General features: G+C 40.9%; 1 protein-coding gene across 2 annotated transcripts; it reads left to right on the top strand.

Moving 5' to 3' along the window:
• Positions 1-2,581: 2,581 nt before the first annotated feature.
• znf574 (zinc finger protein 574) lies at positions 2,582-19,939 on the top strand. Of its 2 annotated transcripts, none has more exons than XM_020092915.2 (10): positions 2,582-2,737; positions 5,791-5,951; positions 10,833-12,003; positions 12,091-12,305; positions 12,622-12,801; positions 13,041-13,135; positions 14,844-14,938; positions 16,892-17,040; positions 17,409-17,696; positions 18,962-19,939. In XM_020092915.2, the coding sequence occupies exons 1-10, from the start codon at positions 2,611-2,613 to the stop codon at positions 19,556-19,558; spliced, it is 3,078 nt and encodes a 1,025-aa protein (XP_019948474.2). In that variant the 5' UTR covers positions 2,582-2,610; the 3' UTR covers positions 19,559-19,939. The 2 variants fall into 2 exon arrangements, with proteins under 2 accessions (XP_019948474.2, XP_019948476.2); XM_020092917.2 differs by having other exon boundaries at positions 2,585-2,737; positions 5,794-5,951.

The raw sequence follows: 19,939 nt of genomic DNA, 5'->3' as shown, positions 1-19,939 counted from the left end.
CAAAGCAGGAAATTGCCCGAGGCCCCGAAGCTGAAGGGGGGGCCCCAGAGGATTTGCTGAGATTACATTACACCATAGCAATGACAATTTTATGAGAACTCCCTTAAATTTCATGATCGGCTACGAGTCTGCAATGACAACATGGTTTGAAACTGCTTGACGAGGCCCCCCATACCACATTCTCTGCCAAAAGCTTTGTGATTTTAGTGGTGGGGGGGGGATAAAAATATCAATTTTATGAAATCAAATCACTTCTACTTCTATAAATTCTTAGGTGTTTTAGGCTGGCCTGTATGAACACCACATTTAAAATCCACCCACACATTTTCAGTCATGATAAAAAGCTTCAGTTTGTGTTTCGTGAACTAGTTCATTGTGGATTGTGAAATTCTACTCTGCTGGACTGTTGTCCTTTTTTTACTTAAAATATGTAATTTGCCTCAGGGAAACATTTTACATAAAATTTTGCAAGACACAGAAGAAGACAAAAGCACCGAGGTAAGTGTAGCACAGGTTTGCAAAACTGTTATGATTTTAGAAATAATTGAATCATTACAACCGTTTAAATCTAAGCAGACGTATTACATGGATGATTGTCTAAAAAGAATAGGATGTGAGAAATTGGACATTATTAATCTTCAAAATAATATAATGTGGTCCAGAAATGTTCTGTTACGTAACTGAATATATTTTGTATCTAGAATGGCAGTCGGAACAGCCAGGGCCTACTAGCCCTCTTAAATCCAATAAAGCTGCACCAAAATGCACACACCTATAGATATTCATATGGATATATAATTATTCCCTGGAAAATCAGAGAAGATGTAGTTCAGTAGTTCTGCTTTCAAACAAACCAGTGGACAGGGGTAAAAACTGACTGAGGTAACCAAACCCCAGGGGGATAAATAGATGTTAGAGTTTCATAATGTCCTTTTTGTACTTTAGAGGGGAATTATAGCAAAGATGAAAATCGAGTGAAGGTGGTGAAAAAATCGAATTCATAAGAAGCCTGAAGTGTAGCCTCATAATCTCCTATAGACCCAAAATAAAAATCAGCTGCTAAATGGACCTTACAGTGAGATTCTTTTTTTTTAATTTATGATTATTAATAATCTTTTTTCCATCTGCTCACAACAACTGCCAGTTTGAAGAACGAGAGAAAATGTCACAGCAGCAGAGGAAGTAGATGAGAGGAAGAGAAAAGAAAAAGAGGAAGAAGGTGCACGTAGAGATCCAGAGCAATCAATGCTGCATAACAACACAGGCGTCCTCTCTGGGGACCTGCAGTCTCTGAACCGCAACCTTCAATGAAGAACATGTCTGCGAGGACTTCATCATGGCGATATGATATGTCAAGGTTGAGTAATGTTATTCCGCTGTGTTTTCAGATAGTACACTTTCTGTGGAGCTTGAGTGGCTGCGGCCCCTCTGGCTGAACGCCCGGCCGGCTCTTTAATACCATTTGGAGTCACGTTAAGCAGTCTGGAGGAGCCGCTCATCTTTCCAATGAGTCAGTGGGCCACATTGGGGCACTTTGTAATTCTCAGAAATGAGTGGGGTGGGCAAGTCTATACTTCCACTGACCTCTGAATATAATAGTTGGTGGTGGCAGAATGGAGAAGCACCATTCGGCTGCCTATTCTCAGACATCTGATAAGAGTTATATTTTGCAGATGGGTATTCAAGGGAAGTCATATGGGACATTTGATGCAGCAACAGTTTGAAAAACCTTCAAAAGAAAGTCAGTAAATGTGTTGTATATAAAAAACTGAAAGTCCATTCAGAAGTCAAGCTGGGAGTGTTGAGTGAAAAGGTTTTTGTGGCATAAAATGTGGCTGAGAAGAATAATGCTTCAAAAATAGTACAAATAGGCCTAATAAACTCTATTTCTTGTAACATTCTTTCTCTAGCTTTACAAATGTGCAAACAAATACATCAATACCACAAGCAGATGTTGTTTGTTACCAGTGACACTGAAGGCTTCAACACTGTCTGGTTTTATTTGGAATTAAATATCTGTGCAGTGGTCCATCTGATTCAAATATGCCAATATGTAGTGATGTAATGATGATGTAATCCTCTCACAAATTTGACATCAACAATCCAACCACAACAGTTTTTGTGTGGTTTAAAGGTGCTGGTCCTCATCTCTGCTAGTTTCTACCTCCCAAAGTTCTCCTCACGTCCAGCTCGAAAGGCCAAACCCCGGTGGACCTCGTGAGCTGGTGGGCCAAACGACAGGCCCGAGGAACTTTGTGAAGGTCAATCTCCAGGGTGGAAGATCAACAGGCAATTATACGTGATTAGAGCGAATCACCAAGTCGGAGGATCTTGATGGTTGGAGACACTCTGCAAATGATTAGCATAGTATAATAATAATGTTGTCAGTATTAGAATTTGATTTCCTGATCTGATGTCACTGCTGCAGTTTATTATTACTACATCAAAGTATAAAAACACACCAGTACTACAGTTTTATTTTCTGATGTCACTGCTGCAGTTTATTATTACTACATCAAAGTATAAAAACACACCAGTACTACAGTTTTATTTTCTGATGTCACTGCTGCAGCTCTCGCGCGTTTCTCCGGTACAAACTCCTCCAGTGGAATGTGTAATCGAATCCCATTGGTCTACGAACTGACCGGTGCAGCCAATCAGAGCGGCTCTTCCAAACATGCAGGGAAACCCAGAAGTTGTTCTGCTGTTTCCTCAAACCGACAAACGTCCGCGCGAGGTGAGTTTTCCTGATTTTACTTCACTTATTTTACACAAACGCTTCGTTTCCCGTCAGATGTGAGACGCTGACATCAATGTACGGAGTATTTCAACGGGGGGAGACAGCTAATGTGAACTTAAGTCTGTCGCCGCCATTATACCACCGAAGAAGCGTATCCCGCCCTCCTTCTTGGCTCTTTTCTTCTTCTTCTCCTCGGTAGAAGAAAGTAAGCACGACTGGCCCAAGTGGCAAACCGGGTGTAGACACCAGCTAACCTGGAGGAGACGGCTTTTTTCGAGGGATGTTCGGACGCTCGTTGTGTTAGCTTTCGAGCTAGCGACGGAGCTAAGCTACCACGCCGCGGACAAGTTAGCTTTGTCGCTAGGGGGGGAAAAACGGCCATGTTAGCAAGGCTGTGATGGTCAGAGATAATAGCTAGCTAGCTGGCTGCTAACGGCTAACAGAGGAGCTGTCGTTCATTCCAGTGCGGGTCAGACCTTGGGCTAAAGACGAGGAGGCTCAAGATGATGCTGACTAACATGGCACTGGTCCACCTATGAGTCACATCGCCTCCCTGCACTAAACACATTGTGCTGGCTAGCTTCAGGTCATCCTCCATTTTGCATGTCATGGATTAACATTCATGGCGTGCACACATATTAATAATAAAATCACGTTGTTTTGAGGGGAGTCACTTGCGCTGGTGCCCGCAGGTAGAAGCAGATCTTGACAGCGGGGTTGAATGTTTGTAATTCGGCCTCATCTGACCCCTCGACACTCTGCATTGTCATCATTGCACCTGACAGCCATTTGACAAAGCAGGGTCAACACACTACAACATACCACCTCCAGAGGTGGAAGATGAGCATGTGACAATCAGCTCTGTCAGAATCGTGTGATTGAATGTGCATTTTAAAAAGCTATTGTCAATGGACATCCATTCATTATGGCGATGGTTAAATAAAGAGCAGAGCCTCCATATTAATCCAGTGGAGCCAGAAAGATTAATGTGTGACAGTGAACATTCATCTTGTAAAACACAGCAGCAGCAGTGAAATGGCCTGAGGCTACATCCACATTAATCCAGCTAAACTCACTAATGCTGCCCTAGTGCTAAAACGACATGCGTCCACACCAGGAGGTTCAGGTTTGCCTCTGTTCACTGAAAATACCAAAATGGGTAATTCTCTTGACTAGGAATGGGATAATAATGAGAATACTTTTTATTTCCAGATTTATATTAATAAAGCATTGAAATGCGTAACACCATCTGTTTGGTGTTCAATGTAATGGAGCTCCTCCAAAGCAACGTTTTCCCTGCACACACGAAAATGCCAAGCTGGTGTTTTCAGATATTCACTCTTTGGAGGCTGTTTTTTTTAGGGGAGGAAAAAAAAAGAATCACAGTCTGGATTCAGACCCATAGTGAAAACAAAAAATGCATCTGTGAATTTATCTGGCTTAGTGTGGCCTCAGAGTGGTGATAAGAGGAATTTAACACTTGTTTGTTATTCAGGGTAGTCCACTGCACCACGTTGAATTATTTGGCAGATTTGAATTTCATTAATAGATGATACGTTTTTGGAATCCACCTGTTTTTAGATTACATTCTCAAAATGCATTTATTCAACAGAGTTTGAATTTTAACATTTAAGCTTGTGCAGCTGTTGAATTGTTTAGTGCTTAAATGGACAGGCCTCTCTATTTATAATAACCCAATCATGTCAACAAGGGATGGCTAAATTACAGAAACATCTCTTTGCATAATATAATACTGTTCCACAGCACAGTTATATCCTCCAGAATGATCATCAGTTGAGTCAAAACCTCTATAACCCTCAACCCAGAAACAATTTTCATCACTGAATATTTAACAAAACAGAAAATTGCTGTTTCTGTTTTATAAATAAGAAGATAGTGATTGTAATGATTGTATTTTTGCACTCTGGATTGGAATTTTGATGTCACCTGGTTCTGTGGATAATTATTACCCTATTTTTCAGCATGTTGGATAAAACAATTAACCCAAATAAGTAATCTGCATATCAATCAATAATGAAAGCAATTGGTAGTTGCAGCCCTACAATGAGTTGATTTGACAAAGGGGTAACGTCTGTGAAGTAACAGCCTTGTAAAGTGTATTCCTTTGTGTCGCATAGACCTTCATTGTTCTACAAAAACAGCTTAAGCACATCAGGGGGCCACACAGTTGCACTGAGTGAGATGTTAATACATTACAACAAATGGGGTTACTGTAGTTTTTCAGGTTGATCCAACAATAATTGTCCTGCTGCGGTAAATACTCTCTAAATCACGTCTGCAGCAAAGAGGCATTAAATAAACAGTTCACTCCACTTTTGGGAACACATTATCAGTTAATATAGGATATCAGTTTTAAAAATTATGTGACCCATTTATATCTTAAGTAGGAATAAATTAGCCTGTTGCAGAGTGCTACAGACTCTCTTAGAAAGTCACCTTCCACAACCTAATACACATTGCATTGTTAGTTTTATCAACAGTAAGCAACATATAGAATATCGCCTCCTTAATTCTGTAAGTTAAATTCTTTGCTGCCAACAAAAATTGTAATTACAATGATATTTTTCAAATATGCTGATGCGAGTCCCTTTGATTCATAATGTTCCTACGTCATAATAGAGCTTTGCTGGTGAATGATGCAGTCTGATTGTTGATTCTTATCAAGTGACTAGGATGGATTGTTGAAAACTTTTAGCAGAAGCATGAGCTCAAAAATTACAATTAGTCCGGGCTCAGAGCTAGTAAGTCCTCTTGGCAACCCCTAAGTTAGCCTCCTGGCACTTGAGTCCAAGCTGTTGTCTTCTTAATATATGCAGGCACTTCTTTTCATCAGGAGAGGGCAATGTTCACAACCTAACTTCAAATCTAATGCACTGATGGGCAAGACATCTGTATAAGACTCACGTTGTGGTCATACTTTCATATTCAAAGCATGCTTAGTTTTGTGAACTGTTGCACCTTTTTATCCACAACACATTTGCATTGCTGCGTCTCTAATGAAATGTTTTTGATTTCTAACCCCCCCCCAGCAGCCATGGAGACTTCGTCAGTGTACATGTGCTTCCCCTGCTACCAGGAGTTCGACACTCTGGAAGAGGTTCTCAAGCACCAGTTGACATGTACCGCTGAAGATGAACAGGCAAACACATCTGGAGCCACCCCTATCACCATCCCAATGATACAGGCTCAGGTAAATACTGGCACAGTCAACTATTTTTTATTTTTACCTCATGACTGTGTGTTTTGAATCCAAAAATAGAACTGGAAAAAAAAAATCAATATTATGATGGTCGGGCCTGAAATGGTCAGCTGTGTGATTGCATAAAAGCCTCTGAATTATACATGGAAAATGAAATAGAGATGACAATTTATAAGTCATAAATTGACAATTTTAATTTGCTCATCATAGTAATAGTGATTTTCATCAGAGCACTCAGGATAGCATTCAGTTGTAATAGTTTACTTAGCTTACTGATGCGTTGTGTATTTATATTTGATTTATGTTAACACTGACCACAGAATATATAGTTAGTCTCTTTTGGATCAGACTGATCGTTACTGACTTTTTATGTTGACATTAATCACTTAAAGTTTTTCTGTTTTATTCTTATTTAACCCGGTAAGGAACCCAAACTAATACATTGTTAAAAAGACAATATAAACAATGGAAACAAATTGACTGTATCTAATTAAGATGTGGAGATCTTTACATCACCTATAATCTTTTTCTGCTTGGTTCCCCTTTTCCTATTTGCACTAAAACCTATACAGACAAATATTGATAACTAAGTCATCTTATTTTGTGTCTAGCCTAGTGACAAAATAACACAGCAACACTGTACTTATCAGTAATGAGTCACTTATGAGGCAAACAGGTGGAACGGGCAAAACTGTGGCAGTGCTACAAGTAGATTGATTGTGGAACATACACTGTTTTAATCAGGCTTTATGTTTCAGAATATGCGACAGTGTATTTTATATTTTGATTAAGCTCTCAACTGGCATGTATCATATACACTGTTTGAATGTTGACTCTGAATTTCTTTTCCTACTGATAGCTGATGCTTGTTTACTGACCATGAACTGTGTCTGTGACAGATTAAAAATCACCAACAAAACAGTTTTTATAACAAGGGGTTTATTTTTACATGTGAAAATAAACAATAGAACATGAGGATTCACACATCATCACACACCTGTGGGGCTGCTGTGAACGTTGATTAAATGGCAAATAGTAGCCAGACTTTCTAATTATCAAAAACAGATTAACAAAACTCCTCTGGCGCAGAGCACAGTGTGTGTAACTGGCATCTCCGTCACAGGAAAATAGAACGTGATTGAACTCTGCTATGAATGTACAGGTTACAAGATTTTGTTTTGGGGTCATTGTGAAAATATGCATTGTCATTATATTTCTTGTAAAATCACAACAGAGTTAGTTGTTGTCACTCTACACTCGGACATCAGCAATAAATAAAATGTACTTCACTTTACTGATTAAGTGAACAAAGTCCTAAACAGATTCCCATGTCGGAGTGGGTGCTGTGTCCTGAACTACATTTTTGTGAGTGAATGCACTGTATGCCAAACAAAATAACATTAGTAAAAAAAGACCGCAATTGTCTAATCTTCACATAACCATCTGCCAACGTAGCAGTGTTTGGCTACTTTCCAAAATCTTTGTTCAGTTGTCTGTAGACAGCTCACTGTCTTTACTGCTCACTGACCTCCAGTCACATTTAGGTCTTTTTGATATCATCATCCGTCACATGTGTAATTCCTGGCTGTTTTCTCAGATTTTCTCATTGGTTCATTTCTGCAGAAAAGACATTGGAAGACCCTAAGAACTTGTGTTCACTCGTCATTCATTTATCTGATCTATGGCAGTAGAACATGTTGCAGCCGCCTTCAGAAACTCCTGCGCATTAAACTGGACTATTCAAACACTTTTAAGGCTGATTCGCTTTGACAGACACACTAAATGGACCTGAAAAAAACTCAGTAGCCTAGCAACATAACCCATAATGCAACACTTTAATAGGATCTATTCAGAAAGAAATAATAAATGAAATGGTTCAACATGTAATTCTTTAGTCCTGTGGAATTGTTGCCCAGTTTATTTTACAGAAGTATCTGGGAAAAAGTCCTTTACTAAAGCCAGTATAAGTGTTTCCCACAGAATTAATTCAATCTACGGCTGTATGTACTTGCTCATAAAGGTCACTCTCGAGCCCAACAAACCGTATTGAATGCCACTTACAGGTATGTGCCTAACTTCAGCTGAAACTATGTGGTCTGACTGCATGGGTGGTAAAAACATTATGGACCATTGTGTAAGCAATCATGAGGCAAATAGCGCTGCTATGTGATGCAGCAACAGAACAAAAAAGAAGTCAAGTTGGAGATCTTTTATGTTATTATGAGAAGTGTGAATTTTTTTTCCTGTTCTTTATGAAACTGAGGAAGAAAAAAAAAAGGAATATGGCTGGCTGCCACAGTCTAGAGAATTAATGGGAATACACTGCAGTACTTTTATTAATGTCAGGAAACACTTCAGATTAAGGTCCACGGGCAAACATACGTGCAGGACACCACATTTACATGTTATCCAGCTGAATCGCCAGATTGTTCCTCATGCTTCAGTAACAGTTTGTTTTCATAAGGATGGAAAAAATGTTTTGTCTCTTTGTGATGGGGTTACCCGGTTGCCCTTCTTGGGTACAGTCTACCACTTGTCATTTGTCTGCGTATTCCCTCTGTCTACTGAATGTATACTTCAGTATGTTAATCTATTTGCATTTGTATTGTTTGACTCATAGTGCATTTGAGAAGCCTGTGGATGTTTCCATAATGCATTCTGTTCAGTGTTTTTCTTACAAAGTGTGTCCTGTTTTGGAATATATTACTGTGGGATGTATTTCATCGAAATGCTGGGCTCTATTAATTCAGAGCTCTGTGAAGATGCTATCTGAATTGCAGAGTTTGAAAGTTGAATAATGTGGTGACTAACTCTGTTTAACTTTGACATATTTTCTCTTGCCTCTCTCATGACCACTTCTGAAAGACCATTGGGTTAAAAGCAGTCATTGCCCCCTGTCAGTTGGTAGGGCACGGCGGTCTGAGCTTGTGCCTAGACATCATCCCTCTCAGTCTTCAACACGCGTCCATAAAGCACCGTGACACTCACGACAGACTGATTGCATCTTGAGTCGCAAGCCAGAAGAGAAACATGAGACTTGCATCAGTCAGTGACATCTTTTTTTCTGATATATTGCTCATTGGCCTTTCCCATATGAATCAACTTGGTAAACATTATACGTATGTACCAGATGGCTTCTGGGCCATTACTTTGCACAAAGCTGGTTTATTGCAAACATCCTCATTTCATTAGCCAGTGTATTATGATTTCTATGTACATTATGTGGCACTGATAGAAAACAATGGCTGGTTATGTCTCAAATAGAGTGCTCTCTTCTTACGTCTCTACTCATATTCCAGATCAGTGATTGAATTCATTGAGTGTAATTTATCTGAAAGTGAAGAGATCAAACATTAAAGTAAAATGTTAAAGTGAGCCTTTTTGGGATTTGCTTCATCAGAAAGCCCCCCTGCTTTGACTACACAAATTCACTCCTTCGTTTCCTCTTTGGACCAATGCTGCTACATCTCCAGACTTCCTTATCAGCATACTAAAAGTATGCACTTCACATATGGCACCATTAGAAGCTCTTCATGAATGATTCAGTATAAAAGCTTAAATCCTTTAGTTGTCTGTTTAATTTTTTTAATTTTTTTTTTTTTTAGCAAATCATATTTTTTATGCATGATTTCAATTTGTATGCAAAATTGGGGAATGGGAAGAATAGAGAAAGCTGTCTGGACAGAGAAGGGGCCTTTTCCCTCACTTGTGTAAACTATTCATTGTGTGTGGTTGTGTAGGGTATTATCTACCACTCAAGCCTCAACAATGCTGAGAGAGGTCATGATAGTGTCGGGTAGACAGGAAGCCAGATTTTGTCTGAGCTTCGCACAAAAGCTGTCAAGTCAGTAAAAACGCAAAGCGTGTGCACTCATCACATATGTCAAAAATCCCTTTCCTTAAACGGGACAATACCACACTCTTTAACTTTCACTGTCGTGTGTAAGTGTGCTCCGATCAGGATTTATGGGGCTAGGCGGAGTAACGGCTGATATGGATCACAGATTTTATTTCCAGAAACCAGAAATACTTAATTGAGCCTCAAGGGGAAATTGACTCACATTGCAGTTGCTCCATTGAAATCAGAATTTATATTTAAGGCTGTCGACATGTTTCTACATTGTTTGATATAATTGCGACAGGCTTACATCACTGGTTGTTTATGCTGTGGTAGAGTGTAGCATGGATCCAAGTATGACTTGAATATTTGAATCTTTTGTCTCCCACACTCCCTGCTGTGGGATGTCTGTGGTTGCCGTTTCTCCGTTATTGATAGCTGAGTGTGAAGCGATTGATTTGCTAAATGGTCCAACTCTCTCTCTTCCGTAGTGCTAGCTACGTTTGAAAACAAATCATATTCCTTTATGTGACTGACCTTCAAATGTCTTTAGTTTTTTGGGTTGAACTGTTTTGGTTGCTACCCCCACTCTTGATTTCCTTCCAACACAGCTTGCAAAGCAACAGCAAAAAAGGAAGTTAAGAATTTGACCTCATTGAAGAGTTGTCTGATGCAGTTTCAGTTGTCTTAAACCATGACCTTGACGTCCTGTTTTATCATACCAATGGATAAAAGAAGCAAATGTAAAACCCCATTCAACCTTTGATAGTTATCGTCCAGTCTGAGGCCTTATCTTGGCAGTCGGGAGCTCTCAGAGGAACCTTGGCTCTAAACACACGCTGCTCTAATTGACCTCAGTATCCCGGCTCTCAATTCTCATTCCCCATCTGCCAGATAGGATAAAATTAAAGAAAAATACAGCAGGTGGAAGTGACTTAACAGGTATTTGATTAATATTACAGAGTTGTTTTAATTTTGCAAAGAGATATTGAAGTTAAACCCTGTTTCTCCTCTTTCCTACCTTTTCTTTGCAGCAAAAGCTAATAAATGAATCAAGGACAGTTGCAGTTCAACAGATTCAAGTCCAAGCAGGACCCTCCTCTGTGCAAATTGATAAAAGTGAACTCAAGCAGACTGCAGCTGATGCAACAGTGACAGCAGACCAGCCTAGGATCCTCTACCAATGTGGGGACTGTGATGAGCTTTTCAATAGCCTGGAATTTTGGCAACAACATCGTAAAGAAGGGACATGTCAGCAGCCTGCCTCCGAGTCAAGACCGGATTCACAACCTGAGGCAGAGACCTCCTTAGATCAGAGCACTGCTTCAAATTTAGATCTAGATGGTTCTCTTCTCAACCTAAAACCAGAACTACAGGAAGAGATCGAGCAGGTCACAGAGACCTCTACATCTGCCTCTACAGAGACAACCGCTTATAGCTCTGATCCTCCTGCTTCTGAAGCGGCTTCTTCGACCTCTAATATAGAGGATTGGTCTCCCAAGAGGAGAGGCGCAAACAAAAAGCCTAAACCTGAACCAGTTCTCCTGTGTGTTGACTGCGGCTCATGCTTTGGCCTGGTGTCTGAACTAGTGGCCCACCGCAGGACCCAACACGGCTTTGAGGAAGCTCTCCACCGCTGCTCTGTGTGTGGGGAAAGCTTTCTCAACACTACACTCTTTCTTTACCACCGCAAGCAACACAGACAGAAAGGCGAGGAAGAGATAACAGTAATTCCTGAAGCGACACCAACACAAGAAGATTGTACCCAGAGCAATGGGACAGATGAGCAGGGGCAAGGTGCCACTTTACCCTCCACCAGCGTCTCCTCCCCTTTCTCTCAGCCTGAGTTGTTTCTGTGCACTGAGTGTGGGCAGAGCTTCAGCGATGAGGGAGGACTGGCTGGCCATCGAAAGCAGAAGCACAACCTGAAGGGGCCACTACACTGTTGCACCCATTGTGGCATTACCTTCATGAACACCACCAAGTACCTGTATCATCGCAGAGAGCATCGCATTACATCAGGGACAGAGGTGGCAGATGGAGCGGAAACCGGCGATGAAGCAGCCACAACTAATACTCAGGATACCCCACAGACCTCAAAGCGGCTGCTTTCCCCGTCTGCCTCTGTTGGTGATTCTGTTTCACCCAGTCCTAAGAGACGTAGGCCCATCATCAACGTCCTCAGGGCTGGTCATACAGTCAGAGGTAAGTGGGATGTCTTTTGCCCATTTTGAAAAAAATCTGCATTCATGGTGAGGTGCTTTGATCTTGATGCACTTTTTTTGTTGTTAGTCAACAAGGTTTCAGGTGTGAAAGAGGAAAACGAGGACAACATTGCAGAAGACTCGGACAAAACCAACCAGCCTCCACCTGCAAAGCTGCTGCAGGATTGGTCCCGGACACCATTACCCCATGTTTGCCCCTACTGTGGCAAAACTTTCACCCGGCGTGTCTTCCTGCGCACACATGTGTACAGCCACACCGGAGAAAAGCTCTTCACGTGCAAGGTGCCAATCGAATTTAATCAAAATGTGTCCTTTCTTGAGACTGAGAGATAATTTGCTTTGAGGTAAAAGTCATTTATGTTGTGCAGATGACATTGACAAGATGATGTAATGCTTTGAAGAGGAGGCAGACACAGTTTCAGCCTCCAACCTCATTATATCTGACAGGTTCTCTAGTGTCTCTGCACCCAGTGGAAATTGCTTTGAAAAGTTACAATTTTATCAAATGTAATCATATACAAATTTACTTATTCTCTTACAAGAGTTGCTTAATACAAGTGTATCCATTGCACTAATTCTGATTATTATTGTTGTGAAGTTGTGCTCGAAGGCCTTCACTAACTCCCAGAGCCTGCTGCGCCACAGCATGAGCCACACGGGCCACAAGCCCTACAGCTGCGACATCTGTGGCAAAAACTTCTCCCAGGCAGCCACACTGAAGAGACACCGACGTATTCACACATCAACGCAGCCTCGGCGCAGGCGTGGACGAAAACCGGTACACTTCCTACCATTTTGTACTTGCCAGAATTGTAATGAAAATTGGATGGAAAAATAAACCATGAAATTTAAATGAAATATATTTATTTGGATGTCAGCAGTCATTTTGATGGTTGGCATTGCTCTTCTGAAATAAGTGTGATAAAGATAACTTATTAACAACACTGAATTTTATGTACAAATATTTATAATCTGCTGTGAATGTTTTATTGACCTTGACTGTGTCCTTCAATGCAGATGTGTACTGTGGACAACGAGGGAACTCCTCGTCTCTTCTCGTGTCCTCACTGCCCCTCACGGTTCAACACGGATGATCAGCTCAACGATCACAAGTAATAACATAAGTTTTAAGCTTGTTTGTTTCGAAATGACATAAACATGTCAGACAATTGTCAGTGTTTAATTTCAAGCCCTTTTTGTTGTGTAAATACAAAAGAATAACAGAACCCAAACAGATCTCAGGGCAGGATTTAGATAACCCACCTTTGTTAGGAGCTGTGGTAGCTGAGCCGTGTCAGACTACTGAGCAAGAGCTTTAAGCTGCATAGCAAACACACTAACTGAGATGTCTGGGTGCCCTTGAGCCTCAGGTACATATGATTGACAGACAGAGGTCCAGGAAATTAAGATAACAATCACAACACAGGATGTTGGAAGAGCTTGGTCGTGTCTTACCTGGTTCACCAAGGGTTACACAAAGGGTGTGAAATAAAATATAAGTTCGAAGCTGTAATGTGTTTTAATAATCAGGATCCGGGTCAAGCTTTAACTGGTTAGACTATTTCTGATGTAGAAGAAATATAGCAGGAATCATTAAAACATTATGGTTCATTCTGCCCATTATATTTTTTATTATCTATAAAACATCAGAAAATAGAGGGAAATGTTCATCACAAAAGACATCCTCAGAATTTCTCTTTTGAAAACGTCCAAATCCATGTTTATTAAGAAGGTCAAGAAATGCTAAACCAGTATGTTTGGCTTCCTGCAAAAGCAGCATCTTTTCAATTTGAGAAGCTGCAACTACAAATGAACAACTTGTTTAAGCTCCAGTCAGTGTCAGGCGATGTGTAGTACTGATACCGTACAGGGTCTCCCACCCACCTACCTACTAATACTGTACGTACAGCATAATAGAACATCTGGCTGGAAGTAGAGGTAACCCTGACAGAAATTTTAATTCTCCCAGTTGTCTCAGGGTCAACTGTCCCTGAAATATTGATTTCAATTGTCTATTTAACAGGGAATAGAAATAGCCTGGACTCACACGCGGGCCTTGAGATGTCCTTGCACATCATCTCTAGCCTCCTGCTTTACTTTAAGTGACTTGTGTTATGAGGTATTTTGCTACAACACTGCCTGTAGTATTATGATATACACTATACAATACAATTCAATGGATTCAAGGGTTCTACATAATTTGTGTTTGTTCCGATTATGTGAAGCTGCCAAAGAACCAGTGTTTTCTTTTTTTCGCCATGCAGTGAAAGCAGACCTAATGCAGCATTAGGTGAATACACCATAACACTTCTCTCCTCCCCTAAGGCTTTATTCAGCGTAACGTTATGCAATGGATAAATATAGTCTCAACTCTGACTCCTCCCAGTTTACTGCTGTTCTTTTATCTCCCGCCCTTATACACTCAGTTAATACCCCTTATTTAACCTGAAGCACAGCTAAGCACATATTCTTTAGAAATCCTCCTACAAGTCAAATTCAGGGCAGCTGCTTAAAACCAAAACATGACTTTTTCCACCTGGTTATTGAGGTTTATTATATGTCTTTAATTCAGGGCATTTTTTTGGCAAATTGGGGTTTAGGTATAATTCTCATTTAATGAAATATGTATGTCTATTGTAAATTGCCCACAGTAATCTCTGAGTACTTCTGAGGCATGCTTTTTGCTTCTCTCCCATCTAGACCTGTTTTCATAATAATTTCATGTTTCAGATATAAATGTATTGTTGTTTGTAGAGTTGTATGGTTAAATAATCTTACTTGTGTTTGTGTATAAATGTTTTTTTTATATGTTTTAAATAGACTGTTCCACACCAGCCACCCGTTCCCTTGCCCAGTATGTGGACAGGCCTTCACACGCAGGAAAGATCTAGATCTGCACTCTCTCACTCATCAAGGTGAGATTTCAGGGCTGAGCCCGGCACACATCTTTCATCTCCGTACTTTTATGTTCAGCAGGGGCAACTTAACTTGTAAAGAATAATCATGTGGGATGAGTGATGTTTTTTTGGTCATTAAATGTTTTTACTCCTGTTTTTAAGTCCCATTTTTTGGCTGTGTGACTATTTCTTGTCTTGTGTCTTTTATCTGCTTCTCTCTGAGGAAAGTATGAATACGTTCAAGGTTCCAGATTGTGATGAACATATCAAGGAATCTGATGCAATCCCATTTGCCTCATTGTTACGGAAACTAATTAGATATGGTGCTCATATCAGAACAACCTGCCGTGAACTACTATGGATTGATGCAAAGTTGGCGATAAAAGCCATCATCAGCTCGTCTGGGTGGCCTACCTCTCTTATTTACCAACATACTTCCAAGTTATGTGTACACTATTCCTCTGATGCATTAGGTCAATGACTTTCCATTGATCTGCCTCCCATGTGGAATGGAAGAGGAAGGTGGAGGTAAATGAATTAGGTCAACATGTTGACACTTCATCTTAATCAGTGGGGGGCGTACCGCATTAGTTAAGCCTGAAGAGTCAGCGTGCGTCAGGGGTCAGAGGTACGTGGCTCCTCTGACAGAAATGACTGAAGAGATTGATCCATTGATCAGTCCAGGGCCATAGGCTGAGATTGTCTTTATTAAAGGTTTAATTAGAGGGTCCCAATGGGGAGTAGAGTGGATCGCCCCCACTGGGATAGACGGCACAGATGGTTAGCAGATTGCAAGATGTTGGCATGACGACCTATGGACATATGAACCATCAATGTCAGCAATTTCCTAGCCAGGTTTTCAAGATTGACCCAAGTTGGCTTTGCCAAAATACAACTAATCCACCAGCTGATCAGAGCTGAAAAAATGAATGGATGAACTGATTAGTTTGACAGAAAATGAGTGGACAACAATTTTGACAATCAATTTATAGTTTAAATCACTTAAAATAAAAACGACCAACGTGTCCTGCATCTGGTCTGGATAATGAAAATAACAGCTCTATAGATAATTCATTTATCTGTCAATGATTATATTGACAAATGCATTTGTCTATGAAATGTGAAAAAACATAAAATTGCTCCAAGCCCAAGGCCACTTCTTCAGAACTCATGTTTTTTCTAACCAGTGAAAAAAAATGTTATTCATTATTTTACAAAAACAGCAAATCATGTCTCTTGAAAACCCACAACCAGCAAATCATTCACACTTTTGCTTGATGAATAATTACAAATATTATTATATCATTTTTGTTTAATTTTCTCTTGATAGACTAATCAATGCAACAACAATTTAAGACCTATGTCAGCAGATATTTATATTTATATATGTTTTTTAAGGTTAAGTTGGTTCTAAAAAACAAAAACTCAGACGCTGCCTGGTCAAACAGTGCTACTCATCTGTCTTATGATGGAAAAAGAGAAAATCTAATAATCACATCAAATTGGATGAACACAGATGTCAAAGTTAACAAATATTAACAATTTGTTCAGTCATGTTGTCTTTCCAATTCGTTTTACGCTTCCAATAGATTTAGCCAAATGATTTTGTGTGTTTGCTCAACAAGCATGAACATCTGGTAAAGCAATCAGACCTCTGCAAATTGTTATAAACAATATGAAATTAAAGGCTGTCTGTATGTAGTTGAACTGTTTATCTTAAAATGTGACCAGTTCTTGTAAACCTAGCTGCTGCAGAGAAAAACCTCCCTCTACCAGCGGTAACTGCAGGTATTGAACCCGATCAGCAGCAGAGGAAGGACAGGGCTTAGGCGTGATGAATGACTGTTTCTCTCTGAACTCCACTCAGTATTGTGATGTTGGATATTGTATTCATTTTACAGACATTTTGTTTCATTTTTCCAAGGAGATAATAGAACCATCTGTCTCGATTCTGTCTCTGCTCCATTACAGACAAGAAGCCAGCGTCGTGTCCTCACTGCTTGTCCCAGTTTGTGAACCAGTCAGTTCTGGAGATCCACCTGCAGCGTTGTCCCACCACAGAGGAGGAGAGGAATGCTGGCCGCGGACGGGGTCAGGGCCGTGGACGCTGCACTGGACAGGTCAGCAACACTTTTATCCATTTCATTTCTAAATTTAGAGAGTTAAGATAAGATAGAAGAATATGAAGTCATGTATGTTTTATTGAGAATAAAGCAAGTAGAGTTGAGTGATGGAGAGTGATGTGACTGATTTTGATCTTTCTCAAACCAGGGCAGTGAATAAATTAGAATTAAGCCATCTTTAGTTGGCTATTGATCTAATACGTCAGCAATTGCCGGTTGTTGGACTGATAGTGGCCAGTTGAATGTACGTCTCCAGTCCAACAGCAACCTTGTGGTTACGTCAAAATTAGACCACAAAGACACCAACCTTTTCTCCTTTCATTAACTCCCCTATTCCACTCTAACTGTCTTTATTTCTCCCTCAGCTCGAGTGTGACCTATGTGGCCACCGTTGCATGACCCAAGAGGGCCTTGACCTCCATCGATTGTCCCACACGGGCCAGACACCTCTCAAATGCCCAGTGAGGCCTTGCCGCCGCCGATTTACCTCCAACAGTGCCCTGGAGGAGCATGTGCTGGCGCATTTCCAGGGAACACTCAGCAAGTCCAAAAACCGACCCCGCTTCCTCTGTCAGATTTGCCAAAAAGTATTTGCCTACAATTCCACCTTCACTGTTCACATGAGGACACACACTGATGAAAGGCCATTTGAGGTAAGGAACAGGATTGTGTGTGTGCTTGCATGAAGAGAGTTTTTCTCACTCCTCAGAATTATATTTTGTCCTTTTTACACAAAGCAAACACCTGTATTTTCTCACACCCCCATGATCACACCCGTTCATAGCTGTGGCCATGTCTCTGGTTCCAGACCATGGCCATTTGTGCAGTGTGTGTCCTATGGGTGTTTCTTTCCTCCCTGTGTACCTGTGATTAATGGCAGGGCTGAGTTAGGGCCTGTCAGCTCCCCTCTGTGCCTGTTACTATTCTCGGACTCTCTCCCTCTCTCTGCTGCTCTGGTGACGAGGCAGGACATCAACTATAGACCCACCCAAGCCCATCACAGCACGTCGGGCTGCAGAAATTGATTTAATGTTTGTGGCTTTGCTTTGAGCTATATCTGCCAGGCATGCTAAAGATTGAGGTTCAAGGAGCAAAGGTCCTCAAAATCTGAGGCAGTGATAGGGATGCATTTTAATTTAAATCATAAATGCAGTCAGTTCAGTCTCAGCAAGAAAGTTAAATATGATTAAACTATATTTCACAGAGTTAGTGCAGAAATTACCAAAGGGATTACAGTTTCAATCTGAGTATCTCTGTTGGGAGTCAAAGTAAAGCACAGCAGAGTATTTTGTTATGTGCCGGGTTTAATCAAGTGTCTGCTTTGTTCGTTCTGATCTGAGGTCAGATATGAACTACAACTAAACAGAGCTGCAGGGAATAGATTGAAATCACTTTATTTAGAAATGGTTTAGCTCTTAGCTCATTTGTTTGTTGATTTATTAGTCGATCAACATAATAGTATAAAATATCATTTGTGATCTATCAAGCAAAAAAAATTTGGTTGCAGCTTCTTAAATGATAGCTGCCATGATGCCTGAAGAAATTAACTTAATCTCAAGGACGTTATTTAAACTATTTTCTGATGCTTTCTTGACAAGCAATCGTTTTTTTATTTCAGAAATTCATCTGCAGATTTATGGACAATTTACAAATTGATGTTTATTGCACTGTATCTTTTCCCCTCTCTGTCTTCCCCATACCCTCTTCTCTCTGCTGCTCTTCCTCTATCCCCGCCAAAAGTGCTGCATCTGCAGATAAACATAAAGAGAGGTCTCAGAAAATATTAATTGCAGTCGAGTTCATACACTGGCACTGTTGTGAACAAAACTGCACTTTCCTGCCAACCTTTTAACGTTCTCATATTTTTTTGCACTTTCCCCTTTTCCCACATCCCAATTCTCTCCCGTCCCTCCACCAGTGCACCACATGTGGCAAGCGTTTCCGCCAGCTACCCCATCTGCGGGACCATGAGCGCATCCACAGTGGCCTGCGGCCTTTCTGCTGCTGGATTTGTGGTAAGAGTTTCAGCGTGGCTGCGCGTCTCACTGAGCACGCCCGCACCCACAGTGGTGAAAAGCCCTATTCCTGTCCCCATTGCGTCGCTGCCTTCCGCTCTCGCTCAAACCTGGATAAACACATGCGGCAACACGGAGACATGCCTTTGGAAACCGTGGAGGAGGCAGCGCAAGCCGCCGAGGCCGCCCAGGTCCAGAAGGTGCTGGAGGGGGCCAAGGTTCTGTCTTCTCTGGCCACCACAGGGGAGGTTGATTCTGGTTCAGTGCAAACCATCTATGTGCTGCAAGGGGGCGAAGGAGGAACCGAGACGGTCATGATCCCGTCTGATCAGCTCGGCATGGAAGGAGGTTCACAGGTTGTCATCTTGCCTTCCTCTGTCCTCGGAACTCAGACCATTACAGTGCCCACTATCACCATGGATGGAAATGAAATCACCATGGTGGAGACGAGCCAGTCGCCGCAGCACACCATTGAGTTCATTGTGGAGGAAACTGTATGAAGACTGATTAGAGACTATCATGGACAGGAGAAGACAGACTGAAAGATTAGTTGAGAACATAGATTGTAGGTGGAGTAAAAAGTGTGATAGTTGTAGGTTATGCATTCACTAAGTTGTGTTCATAGTTTGATAGATTCTAAGCCAGTTTAAATAAGTCCCATCTTGTGAAGTCAAACTGATTTACAGCTTTTCTTGAGCATAGAATTCATTTAATATCCTTGTTGAAACTGTGTTCCTTCAAACCGATTTGAAAATAAGTTGTGAAATTGTTCCTGCATTGTATATAGAAGTGTATTTACAGCCTCTATTTATTAGGGGGAGACCAGTGGTGGCCTGTGAATCGTCTTCTGCTTTCTTTATAATAAAACGCCTCAGCTTTCA

Source organism: Paralichthys olivaceus, chromosome 13, assembly GCF_024713975.1.
Source record: "Paralichthys olivaceus isolate ysfri-2021 chromosome 13, ASM2471397v2, whole genome shotgun sequence".
NCBI lineage: Eukaryota > Metazoa > Chordata > Actinopteri > Pleuronectiformes > Paralichthyidae > Paralichthys > Paralichthys olivaceus.
Note: the sequence above shows the minus strand (reverse complement) of the source record. Positions and strands in the feature narration are given on the sequence as shown.